We start from the raw sequence: 27,951 nt of genomic DNA, 5'->3' as shown, positions 1-27,951 counted from the left end.
CAGGGAGTTAAATTAAAAGTTCACCGTCTTTACTAGCTTATGTGTTCACAAAATAAATAACTGATAGAACAGGCTTTTAACACCTTTTTTCAGAGTTGAGAGGTGGTCAAAAAAGGTGGCAATTCAAAAATATTTCTACAATATATTTATTCACAAAAATTCTAAAAAATAATAGAATGATGCACATTTTATAGAACACTGTGAATAATTTAAAAATTTGTACATATTTACAGTTATTTTTAAAATTATATTATTCTTTCAATTGGTGAAAACTATTCAAGAAGACAGTTGTCAAGGTGCAATCTTCAGAATTCCACTCAGCTTATCATAAGCATCCCTGGAACATAACAATTTGTTTTTACAATCTTCGTTAACACTAACCCATTCTACAGCTTGGGTGAGTTTTTTACAATTAAATTTTTCATTTGTATTTTTTTGAGTAGTCTAATGAGTCTCCCCCATTTTCGTTATATATTTTGAGTATTGCAATCATTAACTGACCAAGCTATAGCTACAGCTGTTTCATGACTTTGTAGATAATTTGTAAAGATTCAAAAGACAATAAAGAATATACAGGGTGTCCGGTCATAAGTGTTAAATAAAATTTTGCATCAAACTACATGGTAATGGCGACATAATGACGCACATTTGAGGTTCCCAACCTCAACCGTTAGGGAATAACAAATAAATTAAGGTTTTCCAAAAATTATTGTATTTGTTATGAAAAAGGTTATATTACTCTGTTAAAAATGCACTAATTGTTAATTTAAATGTCATTTTCAGAATCCTCACAAAATTTTTAATAGGTATAACACATAATCGTTGGGGTATGGAAAAATATTTAACTTAAATTGCTTCGTTAAACAATTATTTTTAATACCGGCGAAAATTTAAATAACATTCAACGATTTATTTCTCGGTTACCGAGATCCGCTGAGTTTAACAAATATTACTAAAAACTGCCTTATTTAAAGGGCTTTACAATGGTGTATAATAGGTTTTACCAAGTTTCAAATTTTCTAATGCAATTCAATCATTGTTGTGAAAAAACATGGTAGGGCAAAGAAAAGCTATTGTAAAGAATAATACATTTCAAATCAAATCAAATCAAATCAAATCGTTTATTAAGCCAGAATTAACAAAATATTATACAATTTGTATTGGCTAAGTCATCATTACAACTATTTACAGAGGTCTTATGCAGTACTAAAAGCTATACAGTTCTATATACATATTTAAGCTACATCACTATTCATTGAGCTGATTTTATTTACAAATTCTTGGACGCTGTAACAGGTAAACTTTATCAACAAAGATTTTAATTGCTTTTTAAATTTTAGCAGGTTTGGTTCAAGTTTAAGAGGAAGTGGAAGTGAGTTAAAAAGTGTTATGCCATTGTACAGTAAGTGCTTCTTGAAAAATGTTGTTGAATGTTTAGGAATTGGTAATGTGTGTGAATTGCGCAATGTGTATTGGTGTTTTACAGAAAAGTCAAATTTAGAAAATTCTTGTTTCACAAATGTTAAAGATTCAAGAATGTAAATAGATGGGAATGTCAAAATTTTTGAATTAAAAAAATATTTACGGCATGATTTACGCCTTTTTAGAGAGAAAACAGTTCTCACAGCCATTTTTTGGAGTTTAAACAACATTTTAGTCTGCTGGCACTCGCAACCCCAAATAGGAACGGCGTATGCTAAGTGAGGATAAATTAGCCCATAGTATGCCGTCAACAATATCTCCAGATTCTCATTGTTCCTGAGGTTACGCAGAACGAAAATACCAGAACTGAGTTTTTTTGAAATGTAATTGATATGGTCATGAAATCTAAGATTCTCGTCTAAGATCAACCCAAGGAACTTGACATTTGGTGTAGGGTGGACCTCAGTTTCATCCAGAAGGAGACTAAACCCACTGTTTGATCGGTTTGAATGATTTGATAAACGGAAGTTAATGAGCTGTGTTTTGTCTGTGTTGATTTTCAATAAACTGTCGCCAAACCATTGAATTATAGCGTTTGCATCCAAAAAACTAATTTAACTGCAGGCAACGAATAACTTGTATTTTTTTCTCGCATGCAACGCTTTTTTATAACTATTAAGCTAAGAAAAGAAACATGTAGTAGCAAAATGTGTTTGTGATAAAGTAATGGTTATCGTATATTTTTTTATATTTCAGATAAGATTTCAATTAACTCGCGGAAGTTCGGTTGTGGCTTTACCAAAACTACCCGACATGGATTGGACGTGGAGGAAGTATGACATGGCCTCCTCGATTTCCAGACTTGAGCCCGTTAGATTTTTTTGTTTGGGGTTACATGTAAAGTCTAGTTTACTCGACTGTTGTAAACTCTGACGTTGAGTTACGGTAGAGAATAGAGAATCTTTGAGGCTGCAGGGAAAGTAAGGGAAAAATTGACGTACGAGGTCACAGTTGGCACAATTTACAAGCGAGCTAGGGCCTGCTTGCGGGAAAACGGAGGACACTTTACACCCAAACTGTGATTCCACCATGTGCTTCGGACGAAGTATGTCATAGATTTGATTTGTATTGTGTGTTTTTACTAATGTATTGTGTTTTTTTTTAATAACAAATTTTCCCAAAAACTCTTTACTTTGTTGAAAGTGTAGTCTGGTCAATCATTAATTACACAAACCCTCATCATCAGTGGTCAGCTCATAAAATAGTAAGTAAAATTCATTATTTTTTACAATATCTTTTTTGGTTTAACCGTGATTTTTCACAAAAGTGCATAACATTCACCATAGATTTGACAGTAGATAATTGTAGTTATACATCATTGTAAAGCCCTTTAAATAAGGAAGTTTTTAGTAATATTTGTTTAGCTCAGCGGAACTCGGTAACCGAGAAATAAATTGCTGAATGTTATTTAAATTTTCGTCAATATTAAAAATAATTGTTTAACGAAGAAATTTAAATAGAATTTTTTCCGTACCCCAACGATTATGTGTTATATCTATTTAAAATTTTGTGAGGATTCTGAAAATGACATTTAAATTAACAATTAGTGCATTTTTAACAGAGTAATATAACCTTTTTCATAACAACTATAATAATTTTGAAAAATCTTAATTTATTTGTTATTCCCTAACGGTTGAGGTTGGGAACCTCTAATGTGCGTCATTATGTCACCATTACCATGTAGTTTGATGCAAAATTTTATTTAACACTTATGACCGGACACCCTGTATTTCATGGCATTACAATCTTGCAAGCAATTCTAACTGGAAGACTACAATGAGGAATGTGACATAAAAAAAATATAGACAAATTTAAGAGCGTCTTTATTGCAATTTAGTTTAGAGTGTGATAAAACAAAGAACTCAACAATGTCATATAATTTTGGTTTTAAAAAAGGCAGCACTTCCTGAGATAGGTATAGTCGCAGAGTGGCCTAAGTAAGCATACAATGATATTTACTACTAATAAATAACTCAACTAATTCAAATCATATTGATGAATCGGAAACTAACTATTAAGTAAAGATATATTAGCATGAAAGTTGTTAGAAAGGAATTGTATTTACAATTTTAAATAAATAAAATACGTTGTTATTGATAGTTTTATTAAAATAAAAATTAATCGCCCATGATCGAGATGACATTCTAAAGATATCCTGCTATTATCAAGACCTCGTGATGATTTCCCAATATTCCAGTGACATCGAGATCATCTTCACATGACCAAATAACAAGAATCTAGCACAGCTGCGGAAAAATCACAATCGTCCCCTACAATTATTACCAGTGACGTGAACATTTTTAATCACACATTCTTCCCAAACACTTTCTGCAATAGTGAAAATACTGCAAGAATTAGTTCGGTTCGATTTTCTGGCTTGGTTTTACACCACTCTAAGACTTTCAGGCTAGGCAAGTTTAGCTACTCGCACCCCTCAATTAACTAGTAATTTTTGTTTGTGTTGTGACCAAGTTACCTTTGAAGAGGTTTATTGATGTCCAGTTGCAGTGAGATAGTTCTCACTTGGTTGAGGAAGGGCATTAGTTGGGAGGGTGCGTTGACAGTATGCAGCCAAACCCTCGGTAGTACACTCCCCACCTGCCGAACAATATGGTAGGTAATTAATACTTAGTACAATAGTTAAGTGTTGATACTTAAAGAGTGTTAGGCTTTAGCTTCATTTCTACGATACCTAAATAGTCCTACATTCTAAATACCAAAGAAATATGAGAATGTATGTAATAAAAATAAATGACTACTTTTTGCAATGAAAAGTTACGCAATTACTTTTAACACAACGCAAAAATAACAGACTACTAATCGGTTACATCTTTTAACCTATTAACCTAAATCGAAGGTCGGTCGGTATACTTTATTTGCACGGCAAATATTCATTATTGGTTATTTATAGTTGTTGTAGGTACATTTATTAATTTTAAATTCGTTGATCCATAGTATACTCTGTTCATAAAATGGCAATGTCACAGTACTGTATAGTACAACGTCCATAACCTCTATGGTTAGTCAATGTCACAGTATAGTGTATATTACAATGTTGATAACCTTTATGGTTATGCAATGTCACAGTATATGCCTTATAATTCTATTCTAAAAGAAAATTATTAAATTTTTTTAATTGAAACTTGAATCAGAATCTTTTCTTAGGATTCGGAGGATTCAAGATTTCGGATTTGACACATCCCTAATACTATCCAACCCTGTGACAAAATACAAATTTGAACACTGCTAAAGGACTCTTCACACAGGTTTTTGTCACAAATGTAAGCTTTCATCATTCTTGGAAAAATCTATAAAATATAATATCTTATATATTATTGTTTGTAATAATCATTAAGGAACAATTTCTTGGTCTTGTCCTGAACTTGTCCACAAGTAGTGCTAAGTCTAAATGGCAAAAGCGATGTGTAACAAAGCTACCGAGTTCTGCAATTTACCACAGTCGCTCGCTTGGACAAAAAGCACTGGCGCTGGGTTTTTAACAACTTATGTAAAACCTCTTGGTGTTTTGGTAGAGAAATTCAGACATCTAAATCATCAGATACTTAGTTTGCGGGATTTAGCTATTTTACTTGTAAACGAGCAGCACTTACCATATGACACTTATGAGCCGCTTCTATAGGTTCGGACAGTCTGATGGCCATGAGCAGATACCTGTTGAGTAGAGAGTCCAACGCTACTTGACTCACAACCTCGTCACTGAGTAGACCTTGCCACCTCACTATGTTGCCCAGCAGCTTGACTGCGCTGGCAAACTGTCGCTGGAAAAACACTGCCTGTCTTCCATCCGTGGTGCTATGGGCAAAGTGAATGTTATGACCTGTAGTTGCGTAAATTGACTATTGGATACTAAAGTAGATGACTCATATATATGGACCAGCTGTCGCAAATTTTGTACAAATTTTGAGTAAGCCATGAATCTCAAGCTAACTAAACTTTGTGTGGACCCTTCTCCGTGTGTTTCTTGGGATAATTAAACTTAAGTATACAATTTAGCCAATCTAAATTCTATTTATTTTCTTAAAACTCTAACTTGCTGCAGACACTCACATTCTTTGAATCTGTCACAAAATATTTGATATTGGTGACAGCAAAATATTATTTTCTATAATGATATGAAAATTGTCAATGCAAAATTACAACAGTTACAGAAAATCTGGTTTATTGACCAGACAGAATATTTTTAAGAGATGAATCACGTTATCAGCATTTTTATCACTTTGCAAGGTCAAAGGTGTTGTAGCCTAAATTATCACATTAAAAACCATTGATAGTGGTGATTATCTTTTTAATTGGTTAACGTTTGTGGAAAAAGTTGATAAAACATAGAGAAAAGTAGGTTTGCTTACATCAGTTTGAAAAATCTAAAAACAGTCAAGTGAAGATATTTGATTTTGAAATTATTTAGGCCTAGCATTACAATCCAAATCCACATCATCAGACACAAATAATCTTAAATAATTGAACATAATAAATGCCTAATACAGTAGACTCTTGATTTTTCAAAATTGGTGGGCCAAGTAAATCAATTTGAATTATCAAGAGTTTGATTATTCGGGAAAAAATAAACCCTATATAATGCTAATATAATTTAATAAATATAATTTTTTCTAGATTCCTTTCAATCTGACTATAAAAACGAAAAGTTTAAATGTTGGGTTTTATTTTATGTGTTAGTGATGTTGAGCTCAAGTGCCAATATAATTTCTCTCCGCCCTAAATTGGTAAATTTTACGATATGTGCTTTACTGTTTGGTTAAAAAACCAGAGGTTAGGATATTTGCACAATCATATTGTTTTATTCTGTTGGTTTTCTATTTTTAAATAACAGAAATAACAATAAACATAAGCATAAATCAAAAACACGCCCTACAGGCACCAGACGGACATTAGAAAATTGTCTTCAGCTGCATAAAGATTACAAATCTACTACTATACAAACCCTAGATGGGTATCACACGTAAACTTAACGTAGGGCGAGTAATGTTTAGCGTCCCCCCCCCTCAACCGACGCAACCCTTCTTCCAGCAGTGCTCTCAGCAGTCAGTTGCCATGTTATGGCTGCCTTGGTTGGGTCATAGTGTGTTTCTTTATGTCCTTGCTAGGCGGTTTCTTGGAACGCATGTACGTCAAACTTACGTGTCAATACCCTTGTGTATAGTAAAATGGCTGGCATTTCGTCAAATGTACGTATTGATACCCTTAGCACCATACTGTATGACTATACCTTTCTGGTTAATCTGGATTTTTTACTATCCATGAGGGAATGTCCACAATAAGTTTTTACTTGATCCTATACTTACGCCTTGGGGTATATGGGGATGAAGACGTCGTTGTCCACAGCATCCTTCAACTTGTCCACGATGTTGTTGACCAGCTGAGTGAGTGACTTGCTGTTAGGACCCAGAGTGGGATAGTCCTGCAGTAGCTTGGTCACCACATTGACCAATGACAGGCTCTGTGATCTGGACATAGGGTCCCACTGGGCCGACACTAACTCTGCCAACATAATGTTTAATTAGCATTGCAGTAGTCTCGATTTTGCAACCTAAACATGCAGGTAAGGTTAAGCCAAAGGTCAGATTAACTGTCTAAGTAGCCAAGTAGTGATAGAGCTTGCCCTCAAATCTTTAAGTCACTGTTCAAATTCACTGTTTAATTCAAAAACTTCTGTGACTTGAAGGGCTTTTGGATGTTTAGAATATTTTACTGCTTTCTTATTTTATTTATGATTGTTATTTGTTTTGTTGAGAATCTCTATTGTAATAGTATAAATAGCCTTCTTTTTATCCGGTAAAAAAATTGTAGGAATAAGTTAGAAAACAGTTTTAAGTTGTAATAAAGAATCACTTTTCGACACTGTTCAATGTACTGTAAATATGTACTAAAAGAATAAAGATTGTTTGAAATGAAATGAAATGCAATGAAATGCAAGATTGTTTTGGACCTCGATGCCATTTGTCATTCGGCTACTAATTCACGATGTTATATAATAGTAAATTTTAGATGGTAACAAGACCAGGACCGTTCTCATAAATGAAAGTTTGAAAAATTACAATTTTATCATTTACAAAATAAACACGGAAAATGAAAAAAAAAAACTCTTCTAAAAACATGTCCATAAATGGCACAAAATAAAAAACTCGATGTTTACAAAATCATTCAAGGCTTAAAAATTGTTTTCTTGTCAAACCCTGAATTTCATTTTTTTTTCAAGGTACGACAATGATATGACAAATGACAAATAACGTTTAAACTGTCAACAAGGTAAAACACCACAGCTAAAACTTAAAAATTTAAATAGATAATCATCCTTTCAGTCATGTGTCTTTGTTTGCACTGTGGTAAAAAAGTGGTTCCCTATTAAAAGTACAGTAAAGGACCTAACTCCCCATTCGAAATGATATTTTTGAGGAGAAGAACTTGTCTAAGAAATTTAATCTTAGGGAGTAAAGGAATGAAAGAAAATAATTAGGCCTAATCTAAATATAGAAACAATTAAATATTTAAAAAATAAACTTAACATTTTGCCACTGTTCACGATTTTTTAAGAGTGGAATGAAGAAAGACTGACCTTTTGGTCAGCACAGTACGAATTATTCTTTGTGCAGCCAAAAAAATCAAAGTAAAACTTAGGATTGGTAAACTTTACTTCTAACACGCTCACTAACTATGGTAGATATACTTACGATCAAGTTTAGGAATGATTACTTTCTCCACTATTTTTGGCACAAGTTCAATATCTGGGTCTGCTTTCAAAATGTCTTCCGTTTCATTTCCTTGAATGCCATAAAATAATAACCTCTGGTTCCATCCTGTTCTTTCTAAATCCATTTCACCCTGGGGAAAAACAAATTGGACTAATTAAAAGATATACATAAATAGACAAACTTATACTTCTAGTATTAAAAAACATACAAACTAAAATATTACTGTACTTTTTATTGTACATTAAAAGTGAAAAAGAGTGTACTTTGAGTGTAAAAAGATACCAGAAACATTAGTGATAGAAAATGTTTGCAAAGATCCCTTAAACACAACTTAGCAAACCATTCCCGAAAATGAACTTCAAACAAAGAGCTTCCATCTTCTCTTTAAGTAAGTTCCTAAGGTAGGGAGTTTGGGCTTAGTTAGTCTGCTGGTATTATTTAAAAGTCCATCCCTTAAAAACTCCAGAATTAATATAAACCCTTTCCATGCTTACCTGGCTTAGTGGAGACCACAATAATATTTGTAGTCTTATCAGAGGTCCCAGAGCTTTCGCCAGACACAGATGTACATAAGCCTCCACATAGGCATCTCTATCTGTTCTCTTCCACAAGGCAAAACGTTGCAACACTCCGTGAACTGTTGAAAATTCATCCAAAGCATCTTCGAACATGTGTCTAGCTTCAGTTTGAACTTGCTCTGCAACGAAAATCCATTATTATCACAGCAGTTGTGTTAATACTTTTACCTACGACGGTTTTTTAAAGTAGCGGTTTCAGTTCAGTTCTTAGAATTGACAAGATTCACTTAACACTAACAGTATTGTTGTTTTACTTAACAACACAGGTAACGGACCAAAAACGTTGAGGGATTGAGAGACATGTGAAATTGTGTTGTCAACTAATCAGCTGTTTTGACCAATTTAATTGTCAATGAGCAGTGCAATTAGTGTTTGGTTTTCAATGGTTCGTTGCATCACTGTCAGTGGCACTGAGAGGTTTTTAACGAAAACATAACCTTTCTTAGAAGCTATTAGTAGTTATTGCTAGTAATTAAAACACTGTTGTAGGTAAAGTAGTGTACGCAACTTGCGTAGATAGTCTTAATGACACTCGTAGAATTTTCTAAGGCACTCACCGAGGATCGTACCTTAAAATTTTGACTCATGTCGTTAACAATTAACATTATCTTTATGTGATCGTTGTGTAAACTACTATAATGTAGTAACCATAGATAAAACATACTCCCTTAGTAGATTAGTCATCCTAATGGAACAGCTGAAGCCAATTTTATTGTTAGTTCTGTACGTCCAACTATAGAGGTTATGTTTTGTTTACAATTTGTTTCTTGTTATTGCAGTAATTTAAAACCTCGTTTAACCTAATAAAACGATATTAACATAAACAATAACTGGTCTCCTAGTTATATAACCAAATGGTAAAGCACAAAATCATCAAAATAACCCTAAAATAATAGAAACAAAATGTTGTCTACACTAGCGATCAGTGTGGACGTACATGAACTAGACGCAAAAAACAAGCTTCAAAATTTACAATGGGATGAGGAGTCTACTTGTGTTGCTTAGTCTATGGTAGTAACATATATAATAGTTAGTTAAAATTATATAATAGTTTGGTTAGGTTTACTCAAAGACAAACAATCAATTTTTACCACAACTCCAAATAGTACTGTAATTTTTTAAATCTCACAATGTAATCTAGAAAGCCACTGTTGTCAAATTCCCTTTAAGATAGTAGATATGATTGTAGTTTTCAAGGAGGACCTAGGTCTGGGACAGTATAATTTGTCCCAGTCTTTAGAAACTAAATAACAACTTTTTTATTTGTTTTAACTTTAAGTCATTTGTATATCAATTGTGTCCTTTGTCACTGTAAGTACTTTGATTTTGATAGCATGTGGATTGAATTACATTTTAAATGGACTCACTAACCTACCAGCCTAATCCAACAGACTAAATAGGATTTTCCGCAGGGGATTTTGACTGGGGAAAACCCGTTTTTACGCAAATTTGTTAAATGGGCACGCAAAAATTTATCTGAAAAAAGGACTTGAGCTTAAATAGTTCTCCAAGTTGCTGCAAAAAGTCAACAGTGCGATAGAAAAATTGAGTGGAAGCAGAATCGGAAAACTTTCACTAGAGTAGATTAAAAATACTCGACTCATCAGATATAAACTCTACCTCTCTGACTCCGGAACATCGCAGTCTCCATCTCCGTCACTTCGTCATCACTGCTCATTCCCTCGATGTGTTTCTGCGTTCCCTTCGCCTCACGAGCCTTCATCCGTCTAATTCTCCGCCCTTCTCGCTCGGCCGCCCGTCTTGTCTGCATCTCATCTCGTTTGGCTACTGTGTTTTCTGTCAAAGTAATATTTGTGTTAAGTATAAAAAATCTGAAAATCATACAGTTTTATTTAACTTTGTATTCAACCTACGAAAAACTAACTTCAACATACAACTAATAAGTTGAATAAGTAGTTAAAAATACAAGTTTAGCACTGTTCAATCTCCAAATCAAGTCTGCAGTAAAATACCCATAACTTGATTCAAGAGATACAGGCATATTTTCAAGGAATTCGGTTAAGGATGCTACTAAATAGTTGCTTCAACAAACTCAATAATTTTAGGGAATACTGCCGACATTTTTCATCACGGTTTTTAAAGTTTTCACATTTTTTACTAATCGTTACGTAATACATGTTGGCAATAACCTTTAAATAACATAAACTTACCAACACCAAAAATGAACTTCAAGCAAAGATACTCATAGTAACTTTGACTTTGTTCACACAGAAGACACCGCATTAAGTAAATAATTTTGGTTTACTTTACACTTATCGGACACCTCTAATATAATTCTTATGTGTATTATTTCCTTTTTAGACTGTATAAAACTAAATTAAAATGACAAATCTTTTAACCTCTAGATCGCCACACTCCCCAAATTAAGGTTAAAGTAACCTGTGTTACTTTCAAATTGATGTATTGTAGTTGAACATATTAACAGCTGTTTTGTGCTGCTGTTAAGGGCTTCTTCAGGTTATGTGGGTTGAAAATTCCTCAGAGTGAAGTTTGCTTAAAGTTTTTAAACATGAAAATGACACAGAACACAAAAGTAGTATTTAACCGACCAAATGCTAATCGAGACACAAGCTAATGATGACGCAAGTCATTACTTCTGACAAACTCTACCATGAGGCATATAAGAGTCAATCTGAAAATAACTAGTCATATAACATACGTAAATAATAAAGCTGGTAATTTGTAGATATAAATCAGATTTAAAATTGTTAATGATCTTATTAAATACCCTCTCTGGCACATTTAAAAACAATTTTTGATGTTGCACCTTGACAAAGCAAGTGAATTTGCATCATGCACTAACAAACTTTAAAGAGTCTACTCAAATACAGAATTAAATACTAGCATTGACTATTGGATACTGCATCAATAATCAAATATACTAGCTTTCCGATTAATTTATAAAAATTGAAAACCAAAAAAAATCAATAATCTTTTTGCTAATAACTTTCAAATGATTTAATAAAAGAGGATAAACCAAATCGTACGTTTATTTATACAAGTATTAAGGTTACCGTATGTATCATTCAAATCCAGAAACAAGCGGCGATTAAAAAAAATCATTAGGCTTATTAGTGTTAAATGTTTGTTTTGTAATTATTATTTGTGTGCGTGTGTCAGTTATGTCAATTTTGTTTTTGCTACTATGACGATGCCATTAATGGTGAAACATGTAGATGTCTGATTAAATATGATAAAATATCAGCTACGATCAAATTAGTATAAAAAATCTAGTAAAATGGATTAGAATTTATGATATTCATAGAAATGTTAATTATTTTTCTAATTCTTACACAAAATATAAAACAGTTAAGTTCATGAAATGATTAGACATTAAGTAAAACGTAATAATTGTTAGGTCTTGAAACAAGTAATTTCGATAAAATCATAGTAGTGGTTGAGAATGTAAAATAGAGCACACGTGCCAAGGGAAGTAGGATTTTATGGTGCTTAGTGGCCCAGGATAGCAGGCCTATCTGAGTGGGGAAAGTCCAATTTAACGCAGAACTAGTGCTAGTTTGGACTTTTTCCCAGGTGCGCCTGATGTCCTCACTAAAAATCCAAAAAAGCTTAGTTTAGTTATTTAACTACACAATATATCAAACAGTCTCCAAGTATTAATTGTGACATTTTGTCAAAACCCTTACTTATTGTTGTTAATTGATAGTTACATAAATCAAACTACACATATTGGTAATTTTTAGTGTAAGAGTGAAGGGCTTTAAAAGACACGTTTTTTATTGATGCATGATTATTTAAGCAGGGGCAAGTATAATTGAATCAATTTTTGTGCAATCAATAAATTATTGAGATAAATTCAAAGTTTTGTTCAAAGTTCAACATTAACAATTATGCATTATACATAAAAAACTTAAGTATGTTTTGGAGAATAGAAATCATCTATAACTCAAATTTAGTTCTTTCCGCGACTGAGAATAGTCCAGCGAGCCTTCTTCATGACCATTTTAGGCAGAGAAGTAAAAACTACTGCATAAAAATATGCTTTGTAAAAAAAGTCTGTGACAGCTCAAAAGTCAAATCCGATTTTAAAGATTGATAAGGCGGTTAAATTTGTTATAACAGCTGCCAGCAACTAAATGAATGCAAGTCTACTGACTGGTTGCCGGAGAAAGTTCTTCCGCTTGGTCGCGCATATCTTGTCTGCGTCGGTTTATCAGGTCCATCGTCCGTTTGCGATATAGAGTCAACAACCTCTGCTCAAGGCTCGACAGTACAACAATCTGCAACAAGGAAGAAACAGTTTTTACATGTTCAAAACTGGATTCAATCAAAGACAAAATTGTTTAGACAGTGTCTCGTTTCAGAAGTAGGTAAACACACCAATATGGAAGCTTTTAAGAAAGCTTTTATGGAGGTTTTATAAAATGCCTTTGACCTATATTCCTACAGTTAATATATAATATTTGTCATATTCTACCAAAGTATACATTATTACTCTAGGAAAAGATGTATTTTCTTTCAAAACTGTTTGGCGTGTAGTGTGCTGTTTTGTGTTAAATAAAAAAATCAATATTATTAATTGTAAGTATTTATCTGTTTATCAAAACAGCAAAGCTTGAGTTGATGTAGCAAAAACTTTTCACAAAAAACATTAAAATTTATAGAAATCCCCAAGAACACTTTTTTGTAAGGTTTATGTCTATTATCGTGGTGATATACTTTATGTACTGTTTAACACGTTCGCTGCGGGCCACTCACCCGTGAGTGCTCTACTTCCTCTCTGTCACACTGAACGCTCACCAGTGAGTGCCGGCATCACCTTCATTCCATTCAAATTCTGTCTGCCTTTAGCTAGGATTGGGTGCTTTAAAGTGGTGTAGGTTGGTAGTAAATTTCCTTGTAAAATCCCCTTCTGACAAGCTTAGAAATCAACTTGTCGTCCCGTCTTTCTCCCTCCAATGGCAATACAATAGGAGCGGCTAGTTCCAGACAGTGCTGCTATCTGTGAGTGTTTTATCAAACTATGTCGACTCTTGTCGAAACACAGCACATCACCGCATGTCATTTACTATTCGCCAGACCAAAATATTTAAAGCCAAAAGGGTTCGTTTGACGCTGCCCTGCACCCGGGCTACGCCTGCCATTGGTGGGCTGCAGCGAACGAGTTAAGGTAAAGCGCTACTTGTAAGCGAAAATGGGTACTATCCACACGGTCGATACAACCAATAATCATTTTGTAATGTATAACACAAGTTACTGAAAGGTAATATAACAATTGTTCAGTGAGATAAGGTTATACTGTATCATTTTATAAAGGGTATAATTGTAAGGGTTCTGCCTAATAAAGCATTTGGCTGATACAAGTATGCTTGTTGGGAGTTTCAACAAATAAATTTAGCGAGATAAGGCAATAAATTTAGCATGAACATAAACTTTGATAAACGTTTTGAATTCAAAGAATTCAAGATTGTTATAAATTTACTTGAGAGCCACTTCTACCTACGCTTTAAGAACTGTTAAAAGGATATTAAAAAGAATGTTTTCATAACTCAAAAGCCCAAAAAAATGTTTGAACAAGACATGTCGAAGAAATGTTAATAGTGCTATTGACAGTACTTTTTCTGGTATGGTATGGCTTGTTTCTGGATAGAACTTCATGGATATGGCAGAATTCGTTATTTGTTTGCCCATCAAGTGTAGATAGTGTACTAAGTGTAGATTTAAAAAAATATTTTTTTGTCATGAGAATGCTTAAGACTCAATAAAGCAATTAAAATTTTATACTTTGCAGGTTTGCTGCGAATGGGGTATTTAGTTATACAAATGTAAGTTTATGACAGTATTTTTTTTATATCTTGTTATCAAATTGTGTTGATACTTATTGAAAAAAAGAATAACATTCAATAGTCAAAGATTTGGAATTGTATTTTCTTTCACAGAACAAAATACCACTTTTTTGCATTGAGTCTACTCCAATTAAGGTCCAGTTTCAATTATACCGAAGAGATTCTAACTGCTGAAACAACAAATTGTACAAAAAACGTTTTGAACAAAATACAGAGAAGATTAAAATAGCCCCATGCACCAGACACATCAGACACTTACATGATAAAGCAATTTTGATTTCTTCAAATTTGAACTTCGGGCGTGAACGATTTTAAATTTACGGCTACATAAATTATTTTTCACACACAAAACAAAAATATAGGAGTTAAGCGGCGGTTAGAAAGTAAACAAAATATTTATCATTTTGCAGTAACAAACTTGAAACAATATGAGAGTAATATAATAACACTAATAAATGTTTTTATCACAATACTACACAAAAAGGAAGGTGAAATTGAAGCAACTAATTTGGATAGACAGCATCAGGGGTTCGGCTCCAAACCTTTACTGCAAGTGTGTAATTTACTCAAGGTATGATTATGTAAGCTTATAAAACCCTAGAATCATCCATCGCTTCAATAATACATTGAAAGCTTTAAGTACAAAAATCCAATGAGCATGGATAGTTATTACACAGACAGATAGACCTAAAGACCATAATAAGTAATAAAATAAAACCCAAAATTATTTGAATAAAACAACAAGTGATTTTATTGCCGAGAATACATAGCATGCCAATTAGACTTTATCTAAATTATGTTCTCTCTACAATAATGGTCTGGGAGATAGTCATCATAATAACCTTACTGAAAATATAATGTTTATTGTCATTAGGGTTGTTGTCAAATGTACTAGCGGGAATGTATTAGAAGGTCCTAAGAAAAGTTTACTTGTATCTGCAATTTTCTAGTATTATAGATTAAATTATTATTATGGCATTGTATTAATTTGAGATTTGAGACTAGATTTTTTAAGTGTCGGCTCTGGTTATGTATATGAAATTTCTTATTTTACCATCGCTAGTTTGTCGTACAAGGATCTACTGCTACAGTAAGTGTCTGATAGGTTGGCTAACCCCCCGAAAGTCATAAAGGCACCCACCTTCTCGTCTAGACACTCTACCAAGTCTGTCACATACCCACGCAAGTCTTGGTAGAAGCGGAAGCGTTCGGCTAGAGTCGGCGCTTCCTTGTTTATAGCCACGCATTCCGCCTTCAACTGTGCCAATTCGGCAGACTTTGCGTCTCGCTCTTCCACATGACGTTGATGTATCTCCCTCAACTCCTGGAGCCTGTGGCACAGACGCTGGTTTAACATTGGTCGAAAACATACAATTTAAATGGTGTTTGAAAAAAAAACTCATAAATTACAATTTATGATTATTATTGTAGAACCTCCTTAATCCACAACTCTTAAGGCAAATGATGATTAACCAAAATACACAACCCCGTAAGGCATCATAGTGTGATTTAGGCAATGCAGAGAAAATTATGTACAAAGAAGAAAGGCAGTTAATCAGGGTGTCCACCAGGCCAACCAGAAGAAATTCATGACTAATTCATGAGTAAAAAAAAAAATGTCCAGGTAGTTCAGGTCCTACTTTTCATACTAAAATTTCCAACGTGTTTTGCGCCAACTCCCGCAATGCTGTTTTAGCGCTCTAACACAGCTCGCTATTTTAGTTATCGGAAAGAGCATTCTCAGTTAAGGGGGAAAAAAATATGATTGCTGTAATATTGCCTGACACAAGTATTCAATTTTTATATATTACTGATTAAATAATCCAAAAATTAAAAACTAATCCTTAAACCTGCAATTTATTAATAACTTCCTAAAAATAGTGATATGTCGATACCAAAATTTATCGAATATCTGTACAGACACCTGAAAAATAAATAGGCCTAGTGTCTTAATACTGATAATTTCAATTTTACAAAAATTTCTTAAGGGTTACTACACCAACCCCTGGCTTAATGTACTTTCATATTGTATAATTTTGGAGTAATGGGTTGTTTTCCAAGTGGCCTAGAGAAATCATAATGCAGAAATTACAAAAATCGCGCGTAGCCAATTTATGTTTTAAACCCTTCTAAACACATTTCCATTAAATAAATACAACGTAAAGGTAAATGAAGATATTGCAAAAAAATATAAAAAAATCTTTCTAGAAGAGTGCCATTTTGGAATTTTTGGTCATCCCAAAATCGAGGTTATATTGAAATCATCTAACACAGTCGTAGAGACACCATCATTGTTTTCCGCGATTACTGAAAAATCCTAAATATCTCACTCAGCAACAGAAACATCACCAGTGTCTTCCATGGTCATGAAAAATCCTGATATTGTTCAGTGGTAACGGAAACATTATAATTGTCTCCCGTGATCACAGTTAAGTTATCAAAATCTTCCTCGATCGTAGCTTAATTCAAATAATTTCCCGCAGTATTTTTGGACATCATCGTCGTCTCCCGCGGTCACGAAAACGTCATCGTCGTCTCCCGCGGTCACAGAAACGTCATCGTCGTCTCCTGCAGTCACGGAAACGTCATCGTTCGCATGCGCGATCGCGGCAAAATCATATTAGTGATTTTCCCGCGGCAGTTGGACATCATCATCGTTTCACGCGGTCACAGAAACGTCTCCCGCGGTCATGGAGATATCATCGTCGTCTCCCGAAGTCACGAAAACGTCATTGTCAATCACACGCGGTCACGAAAACGCCATCGTCGTCTCCTGCAGTCACGGAAACGTCATCGTCGTTTCCCGCGGTCGCGGCAAAAAATTCCCGGTTAAATACAAAATTCACGCATAATTCCCGGTTTTCTCCCAGTTCTTTCCCGGATTTCCCGGTCGATGGACACCCTGTTAATTGACCTTGAATAAAAACATTGTTTACATAGTTTTGCCATAGGAAAAAGAAAAAAATGAGAATGACATAGCTGACAGTGCAGTCAAGACGCATACATTGCTTTACAATTGATGTGAACGGTTAGAGAAAACTATGTCAGCTGAAGTGCTATTGATGTAGAATTAGCAATATTGCTGCTGGGAAACGTTGCAAGAACACAAAAATGGAGGGTTAAACCCAGACATCCAGAAGTTCTTAACACATCCTAATCTACAAAAGGCCTTTGTGCTTATTAAAAGTTTCACATTATTGCCTTGTCCGTTTAAAAGAAAGAAATATCTTTAGTCCGACAATTTTTATGTCCATACATGCAAGTGTGTTATAAGAAACCGACCATAGCATGCATTAATTAACTATTCTTATATTGATGGAAAATTCCATATTGCTGTAGAAGCAAACAAGTTGAAAATGGTACTTAGGCTACTAGAAAATTTATGAATAAATATTTGAATAAAAAAGTACCTACGACATGAATTGACGTTATCATAGAAAAAAACGTTTAGAAAGTGTTTGGAATCCAAGAAATGACCCTTCAATTAGAAATGAAAACAAGTTTGAAACACATTTTCATTTATTTGTATAGTAAATTTCAAAAAGCAAGAATAATTTTCATTTAGACAACGCTTACAACAACTTAGAGCATGCATAAGGTTAGATTTACCGAATAAGGTTAATATCCACAGATAAAAAGTTGAATGCTTTCAAACTCTCCGAGTAGTGTATTTCCCTGCTGTACAATGTACATACTTACCCCTGAAGAGTCAAATGATCCACACTTACTTCGTGTTACTTCTCGGCAGGATTCACAGGATGTTAAACTCAACAGGATCAAAATTATCTACAGAGAAATAACAACAATAACCTTACCTTGCATTTAACCTTTTAGCAACCGACTGAGGGTCCATTTTTGATGGTGCCATCATCATATCCGGCATCGTCATAGCTGCCGGTAAAGTCGACATAGGTTCAACAATTAGACTGTTGGCGGCCATGTTCATTTCTGGTGGAATTTGTGGCATTGTGTAACCGTAAAACATGCTTTCTTGTTGTGCTGCGGCTATCTGTAGGAAAAAAAAACATTGAATTAAAACAAGAAACTTAGGAAATACAGAAAAAACTTTTCTTAATTTTCGTCACTTTTGGGTACCATGGTGGGTAAAATAAATTCCTTTATAAATGACTACAGTTTGGAAAATTGCAATGATTTTAGAAATAAATAACACAGAGTTCACCTAAATTGCACATAGTATAATTTAGTTTACAGGCTATATACATGCTAACATATAGCATATAGCACAACAGAGTTCTACAGTACAAATATTGAAACTAACAATTTTCAGGTGATGAATCTGTTATCCATTAGATTGACGATTGATCAAGGTTTCACTGTAGAATCTAAAATGGATTTGATTTGAATAGGGAATGTTCTTTTGCGGATTAGTTTACTAGTAATTATTGAAACCAAAAATAGTTTTTAAATGTCTAAAATAGACACACAATATTTTTTTGACTCAAAAAACATTTGTTGTTTAAGGTACTTTCAGTGAACAGATCTTTGTAAATTCTAAGAAGACCGCTTATCAGGCTAAGTCGGCTTATATAAAAAGATTATTGAATTTCGTTGAATCTAAATTGTAATAATATAGGTAATCCCCATCTTTTAAATCTTATCTTTTTTTCATTCTGCAAGTCTTTGAAATTATTTTTACCTGTGCTCCAGTTACTCCCTTTCTAATTTGTTGTTTTTCCCATTCCTCTTCTTCTCCTTTATCACTCTCTTCTGAAGCTGTAAAAAAAAGCCTTTAGAACTATGAAAACAGTTAATTTATTAGCTCCATTCAATTCACCCTGCGAGTATAGTAACTATGATGCTTTAGAAAAATCACAAAAATGGCAAAAAGTTTTTAACCGTAATTTTTAGAGTGTTGCAAGTTGTACCAATTTAGTTTAGAGTTAAAAGGGCTTTAACGTTCTAATTTTAATAAAAATCGTTAGCGTTGTTATCATTTTATCAAATTTTTACGTAACTGTTGGAAAAAATACAATAAAAAATGAAAATTTAAAAATTGATTTTCATCCAAAGCTTAATTTTGAAAATGTTGCCGAAAAAATACTTTCTCCATAATATGCATAGGGTGAGAAAGTAAAAACTTGCATAAAAATCACAAACACAAAAAACTACAAATATGTGGTCATTAAACAACTAATTGCTCAGTTCAGTTATGCATAGAACATATATCAACAGTTTGGTATAATATTGAAATCTGTGTCATGATATAGTTTACTTACAGAAAAACAAGGAAAACAAAAGACTGATTGAATAAAAAAGCACTGTGAAATAAAAAAAATTATAATAACTGCTGCAGACAAGTCATAAATGAGTTTTGTGGCTGAATTGTATGTGCTTTGCACATTTGTATTTTTTTGGAAAAAATTAAAAAAATATAAAAAAACTGGAAAAACACTGGTATCCAATTTTTACCACCAATTTTTGTGCTGCAACAGTGACACGGTCCAAAAATCACAGAAATGAATTCACAATGTCTTCTAGCAGGGGTTGTTGAAACTAATAACGCCAGCAAATAGTTAACAGGATTTTGTGACATTGTCGGCAATGTTGCTCCAGGATGTGCGTAGTCTATGATATATTTTTGCTTTTAAACAGCTTGCGAAGACTTAGGACGTTGTCATACCTTGGTGATCCATGGCTGCAGTGAACGCTTCCCTGCGACGCTCCATGTCGGCAGCTGCGGTGTTCACTTGCATTGTGATCCGAATGTCTTCGTCACACATGTCATTCTCATCCTCTCTCACCAATCGCCCTTTCTTGTTGTCGTATCTGTAAGATAAGAATATTATTTATTTCCAAAATTACAATTCAGAGATAACAATCGTGGCTCAATAACAAATGTACAAAGGGAAAAAAATCCTCACACAGACTGTTCATCTGTGTGTGGGGAGAGTCTTCTTTTGTCGCTCATCACTTCACGGACAAAAGATCACAATAAACAAATAATTTAAATAAAAAGAAATTTAAAAAATAATATTTTTTTGCCTTAACGTTGGCTAAAACTAAAATAAACATGAACAATTACTATATAATGAGTTGAACAGATCTAAATAACTGAGGAAAAACTAATATTACTTAGAAAAGAATGAAAAAAATCAATACGCAAAACTAAGAATACTTTAATGAGGGTGCCAGTACTGAAGTAATTTGCAATCGTTTAGACTATTCAATTCAATTCAATTCGTTTATTCACGGCAGAAGCCATTGTACAATAATACCATTACATACGGGAGATAACAAGCAATAATAAATACTAAATAATACAATAGGTGAACACAAGATGCATAAGAATAGTAATACTACTAGGATAGAACATACAAAATTAGTAACAGGTGGACTATGAACAAAAGAAGCTAGCATTACAAAAAGATATGCAAGAGGATATACAGGTAATTTAGTTTTGTAATGTGTTATCGACTTTCTTATGTCCTGTACTGGGATCTGATGAGCTCTTTGGCAGAATCATCGCTCAGTCAAAGAAGCCAACGCCCGATCTTTCTGTTGAAAACTGTGACACTGTCTCCCTCCCATTCTCTTATGGGAGAAGAAATGTTACAAGGTATATAAAAAACGGTCATATAAAATCTTTAACAGTACTTGATACATTGTTAGTAGGTACATTAATTTGATAAGCCGTTGTTTAGATTTGAACTGAATGGATATATTAAAATGTTTATGAAAGGACAATCATCCTTAATACCCTTAATAACCTTAATATTATTTTATGGTAAAGATAGGGTTTTTGTTAGGGCTGTCTAAAAATAAAAATACAATAAAAATGAAGGATAAATTAAAAAGCTGCACAAGTTGTATAATCTAGTTGGTTGAATTTAGATACCAAAATCAGATTCATTCTGACCTGATTTGTTTGCTAACTAAATAGTTTGTTGCATTTAAGTTCAGAGTTCGGACAGAATTGTTAGGTAGGCCTACTATCATGTCTTTAGCTGAACAGATATAGAAGGCAACAAGGATTCTAAATGAAAAACTTCTGATTCTCATTCTCATTGATAACATGCCTAATTTCATTGTATATTTACACTCAAACTGTATCAAATAAATGTATTTACCGGCTTATCAGTAATAACGCCTACTGTAAAATCTGAAAACTTTTTAAAAAAAATTTAATTATCACTAAAGGTAGATAGCATTTGTAATGAATGAATGAATTATGAATTTATTCCACCACATATATAAAAATTACACAACCAAATGTACAAAAGAAAAAAGTTCTTTATGCAAAACTAAACTAACTAACTATAACTAATTAACTATATACATGCGTAAAAGGTTGTTCCTATCTAATTAGTTCTGGAATTAGCAGACATAGGCTGTGCCTGTGCGTCTGCTAAGTTGTTATAAAGATTAGAATAAGTCCATATAAATAAATAAAACTCCTAGCAACTCACGGTTTGTCTTCCTCAATAGGTACGAAATCACCCATTTCACGGGCCTGTTGTCTTTTTTTCCTCGCGGCATGGATCATAGCAGCGTCAGGAATTTTTCCACCTGAAAATTACATAATTAGTAGGGAATACTTAATGTAGAAAATATGATAGATAAGAACACCAAAATATCCAAAATTTAACCATTGTACAGAAACCAATTTAACTGTTTCAAATCATAAGTTCCAATAACATACTTGCCTTATAGATAGCATATGTGATTGATGTTAACATGGCAGCTATTGAAAGATAAAATGAATAGAAGACATAAGTTGTTGAAGCAATAGTTACACATCTGCAGCGTCTACAACAGCTAAACCATAGCAGGGCATTCGCTGCATTATTATACACCAAGCTATGCACATTTCTGACTTATATTGATTTAGGTACATTGCATCATCAAGAATATTGTGCAATTATTCTTTTCTTAGGGAATTAGGTTATCTTATGAACAAATACATTCAAGAAATGTCACTTCAGTAAGTTATAGCATAGCTTCCTCTAATACGATGTGGTATTGTGGCACCTGTGGGCCTGTTGTCATGATTATAACCGTACCGGTAATATAAAATGTTTTAACATAGACAATGCGCAGACGATCCATTATAAATCAGTGCAACAGCTGTTTCAATAGGCTGGAACTGCAGCGTTACCACTTTTGTCTCGCAGCCCCTTGTATTAGGGGAGGCAATGGTTATAGTCTATTTAGGATATAAATTACTACTCACTTTTCAACAATTGCTTAACACTATCGGGATGAGAGTATTTGTGTGTTGCCTTTTCATCTTCAGAGCTAGAACCATCAATTTCGGCCATTTCTGCTTCTTTCCCATTCAAAATTGGTATCAAAGGCTGAAACATGTGCACAAAATATTAAACCCAACTCAGTAACTTAGATGCTCACAGAGCTAATTTAGGTTGGTCTACTAGGGTTAACTTTTCATTATTTTAAACTTAAACATAAACTATGTCTACATAAGGCATGATTCAAACTTTAACTTAACACTCCAGTTAAAAGAAATAAGATTATCTCGAGCAACGCATTACAACTGGTAGACTACATCCATTAAATGGTATTTTACAACTGAATCGAGGGGATGGAGAGAGAAAATGTAACACATTTTCTCTTACTTAGGTCGGGCTAGTATGATATAGGTAGGGACTTAACAAACATATTTTTATTTGTAGTTTACTTTTTTTACAGGCCTCTTCAACATTTTATAAAAGAACAGTCCATACCCTGGTCTTGTTACTATCTAACTTCAAACTTTTGGTATAGCATCATTAAGTTAACTGTTAGCCCGATGACAAAGGCATATGCATTTGGTAACAATGGAATCCAACCAGCGACCTTCAGATTTGAAGGCAAGCACTATTTAAGCACTCAACTACAATACCCAGACAGTAAATTTTTAATAACTAATGCATGCGTTAAATCATCATACTTTAAAATGGCAAGAACTTTAGCATGTTAGACCTTGGGAGCTTTATTTTTTGGCTAGGCCTATTGCTAGATTTTGTTTAAATTAGACACTAGACAAATAGTCTTAGGTTTATACCAAATGTCGCTTAAAAAATATATATTTTTAATGACAATTAAACTTACCAGATTATTTTTTATTTTGATTGTTAATTCATTATTGAAAGTTATTTCTTTGGTTTTCTCCCTTCCCTCGCTATCTTCAGGTTTGTCTTCTTTCTTCTTCTTCTTGTCCTTTTCTTTTTCAATATACTTTTTGATCTTTTTGCTGTGAGATGACTTTTTAACTTGAAAAACTTCACCATCATCAGCTGTAACAATTGATTTACAAATATATTTTGACACTATATGCCTACAATGAATTGCTGTTTACAATGAATGACAATTTTGAATTACTGTACTTGAGTTAGTTCAGGTGCAGAGCATTGGTGATAGCAGTATTATATTCTAGGTGCCTCCACACAGATTTTCAGTTTCTATTATTTTATTTTAGGTATAGTTGTTTTACTACATTAATTTAAATACAGGCGACCTACCTTTATTTAACAAGCTGCAAATATTATAAGGTGATATCACTGTTCATATAGGCTATACAACTTTTGAAGGTCTATAGGCAATAGACCTTAATGGTGTAATTTCACTTTACTGCATCTGTCTGGTTCGGTTAAATCATAAATATGTTTAAAATCGGACTTTCCTAGTTTCGTTATGAATCGAACGATACTAGATGAGTCATAAAAATGTATGATAACCCAACCTAACAATTTTAACCATTACAGCGCGCTGTGTAAAGGTTGCATCCATATGATACAAAGTGCCCAGTAATGTTTTCTTTAAAAGGGAATTTTACCACATTATGATGATAGATGGAGTTCTTATTTAGGCACTTTAGGGTGTTAGATCGAGCTTTGTGGGCATTCTGGGCTGTATTAAGTGTTTTGTTAGATTTAGGAACTCTTTTTCTGACATCAAAAGGAGTTTGCTAACATTCTAGAAGTTTGGTTCAGTTAGGTTGAGTTAGATAGAACAGCACTATTTTATTACATAACAATCTTATTTTAGCAAATTTCCTACAACTTAGTATGGATTAACTAGGCCTACTGAGGTCCTGAAGATTGGGGTTTGACAAAAACAAAATCACCCAAACAGTACTAAAAACGACTCAGAAGTATTGATACTAGGAGACTCCATTGTTCGGAACATTAAACATTACACGGAACACACACCACATATTCAGACACACTGTATGCCGGGAGCCAGGATACAAACATTGAGCAAGCACCTATCAACACTCCAAACCCTACCACATACAGTAGTAGTTCATATAGGCTAGTCACAAACAATCTCATCTACTCAAAAACTCCAAATGATGTCATGAGACCATTATGGTACACCTTAGATATCAGCAATAAGAAATTCCAAGATACGATATATGGATAATAGATGGAATTCTCTACGAAGAGATATATCGACACAATATGTGAGAGAAGTTAACGAGGCACTTAGATTCATGTGCGACAACCTACACCTAGTTATTAGAGACCCTAACGAAGAAGTGACAACCCGACGAATCGATAAAGACGGACTACACCTGAACCCTCTGGGCGACTTCCAACTAGCAAATTTCATCCTAAAGGACCTTGGCCACACAGCACCCAAAACACTAACTAGGTGTAACATAACAACCCTCCACCAGAAGAAGAAATCGACAGCAGAAACATGCAAACTCCTAGAACATCAACTGACTCAACGACATCTCCTTCAAAAAACCTCCAAAAAAACATTAAGTCCAACGCAAACCCAGGAAGAAAAAGCATACTGTAACCTACAACCATATAACTAACAATAAAGACAAAAATACTTTCCATGAACAAAAACAAAAAATTTTTATCTCAACATACAACACGGCCTACAGAATAAAATTGTCCAATTGAAACTACATCTTGAAGAAATAAATCAAATAATTGAAACTAGGCCTATCAAATTGAAAATATTGATTAATAATCGATATTTTTAAATATATCTAGGTCTACTATAAAATTTAACTATCATAACCTAACCTGTTCAACCAAACTTGCTGATGGTGAAAAAATCGCATGAAAGTTACCTAATCAAATCGATAGTTTCAATCGATATTAGCATAGCCCAGTTAAGAAACTGTAGGTACCCGTTAATTGTAGGTGGTGAAGACAAGTAAAAAGAAGTTGACACACCCTACTATCACCACTACAGTAACAGTAAACAATGCAGCTTCGTAGGCTTGTAAAGTATTTTGGTAGGCCTAGCCTTAAGTAGCCTAAACCTAAATACAAAAGGTGGATAGCCTAAATCATGTATTACCAGGATAAGTGGGATACTAGGCCTACATTCAAGGAGGTCATACAAGTTTATTACCCTACACTTAAGGTTAGGCTTTATTTTTATTACAAATTTTATGTTTAAGTTACCATCATTCCACTCCTCTTCAAAGCTCAGGACCGAAGGCTTCTTTTTTTCTTTTTTAACTTTCACTTCGGATGTCTTATTTGATGTTGTTTTCTTGAATTGAAGGAGGCTGACTTCTGTTTCCTCGCCATCGTTTTCATCGTTATCCAAATCCCTTCTGCGGATGTTCCTCCGAGGCTTTTTCATCACCGACATGGTTTTATTCACTGAACAATAAAAACTTAAATAACTCCGCAATAAAGCATGAATACTACAAATTTTATAAATCACAAGTCACAACACCTTCCTTGATAAAAAATAAATTATAAACTCAATTACTTCCAAAGTGCAGCCGTACAACATTGCCGAGCCGCCATGTTGAATAATTGTTATTATTCTATTGGCTGGCTTTGCCAATTTTCACACTATGGTCATGGCAGACATTAAGGTAAAACATTTAATCTTAACGTTAAACGATTGAATATAGAAAAACAGATCGTGACGAAACTTCAACCATAGAATTAATCAAAAACATGGTTTTAATTCTTTACCTAACCCGCCATGTTAAACTTCCCTATCCCAAGCGTGATGTATACTTCTTTACTTCACGAGTGATGTAAAGTTGAAAATACCCCCGCCGCAGCAAACGACGGGGGTATTATTGGGCCAGGGGGTAAAATTCTGGGGGTTAAATTCCGGGGGTAAAAATCCGTACCGTACATTTTGAGCTGACCTCATGAAGGGGGTAAAAGTCCGGGGGTAAAATTCCGGCCCGTACACTCTAGGTTTTTATTTGATGTGTTCTGATTAAATCCACAACCTTGAAAATATATGTTTAATTCCGTGTTTAATCCATCAAACTGATGTCGCCAAACTCAAAAGTTCGTGGCCGGAATTTTACCCCCTGGTTTGTGACGTCACGTTCACCCAGGGGGTAAAATTCCAGGGGGATGAAAATCCGCTGTACCCAATTTCCCACATGCCTTTGTCTTAATCTGAAATAGATGCTTGAAATAGATTTAACATCCACTCAAATTAAAAACTAAAAAGGAGAATTTTTTTAACAAAACTTTATAAACACACTAAAAAGTATAAATTAATCTATAATATGTGGAGAGTATAAATACTTGTAAGATTTAAAACGAGAAACGTGGTGTGCATGCAATTGATAATAATTCAATAGGTGAAGGTAATTGTAAATTATCAATTGCATGCACCCCACGTTTTTCGTTTTAAATCTTACTATCCACATATTTATAAACTATTTTCTACTTTTTAGTGCGTTTATAAACGTTTTGTTAAAAAAGTTTTTTATTTATAAATTATTTGATTATAAAACAATAAACTGATTTGAATGTATGTTAAACCTCATTGTCTTTTGTTTACTTTTTCCTTGTTATTTAATTCAACCAACATGGTTACTTAGCTACCCATAAGACTAATGTTAAATAATGCGACTTTCAGTTTCATTTTTCTACATAATTAGATTTTTGTTGGCAGTTCTAACTGCAGTAAACTCGTTTTTAGGCTAAAAATAAACACTATTTACAAGATTTTAAGAAAATTGTCGGAGCCGTTTTCGAGATTTTTCTGCAAGCAAGCATACATACATACAAGCAAACATTGCTCATATTATGGTACGGTATAGGATAGGATTAATATAACAAAACTAGCTCGATAATCCAGTGTTTATAAATTGGCTCGCTGTCAGTCAATGGGTCAGGTTGCTTAGCTTTCTTTACAATACACATTTTTTAACTGATTTTTTTGTGTCCATACCAACTTTTCACATCCATTTATAACACCCGAAATGTATGGTAAATTATTTTGAAGAATGCCTGATAACTTATGCCGTAGAGCAATTTTGTTTGTTACATTTGTTGAAGGCAAATGAAAACAAAATTATGTAAAAAAAATAGGTGTATATTAATTCATTATACTACACAATGTTGTTAGTTTATACTTTAT

At 33.6% G+C, this 27,951-nt stretch overlaps 1 protein-coding gene across 1 annotated transcript; it reads right to left on the bottom strand.

The window, feature by feature from the left end:
- Window positions 1-124: 124 nt before the first annotated feature.
- On the bottom strand, window positions 125-26,350 carry LOC128992164 (PAX3- and PAX7-binding protein 1-like). The gene is made up of 16 exons (XM_054415608.1): window positions 26,007-26,350; window positions 23,686-23,870; window positions 22,808-22,931; window positions 22,044-22,143; window positions 20,258-20,403; window positions 19,274-19,350; window positions 18,432-18,625; window positions 15,758-15,947; window positions 12,927-13,050; window positions 10,409-10,585; window positions 8,705-8,907; window positions 8,190-8,340; window positions 6,804-6,999; window positions 5,094-5,295; window positions 3,959-4,080; window positions 125-337 (listed from the first exon to the last, which is right to left on the bottom strand). The coding sequence occupies exons 1-16, from the start codon at window positions 26,197-26,199 to the stop codon at window positions 292-294; spliced, it is 2,430 nt and encodes an 809-aa protein (XP_054271583.1). The 5' UTR covers window positions 26,200-26,350; the 3' UTR covers window positions 125-291.
- Window positions 26,351-27,951: the final 1,601 nt, after the last annotated feature.

The sequence above is a fragment of the Macrosteles quadrilineatus genome, unplaced genomic scaffold (genome assembly GCF_028750875.1).
Source record: "Macrosteles quadrilineatus isolate MER2022 unplaced genomic scaffold, UCM_ALF_1.0 Scaffold_4__1_contigs__length_99947679, whole genome shotgun sequence".
NCBI classification, from domain to species: domain Eukaryota; kingdom Metazoa; phylum Arthropoda; class Insecta; order Hemiptera; family Cicadellidae; genus Macrosteles; species Macrosteles quadrilineatus.
This window is presented reverse-complemented; position numbering and strand designations above follow the sequence as displayed.

Bases quoted from the DNA above. Each gene is read 5' to 3' on its own strand.
- LOC128992164 (XM_054415608.1), bottom strand. From the start codon at position 26,199: ATGTCGGTGATGAAAAAGCCTCGGAGGAACATCCGCAGAAGGGATTTG. The intron at 8,908-10,408 runs GTAGAGTTTATA...TTTTCGTTGCAG, and splicing joins GATGTTCCGGAGTCAGAGAG to AGCAAGTTCAAACTGAAGCT. The intron at 5,296-6,803 runs GTAAGTATAGGA...CTTTGCCCATAG, and splicing joins ATCCCCATATACCCCAAGGC to CACCACGGATGGAAGACAGG.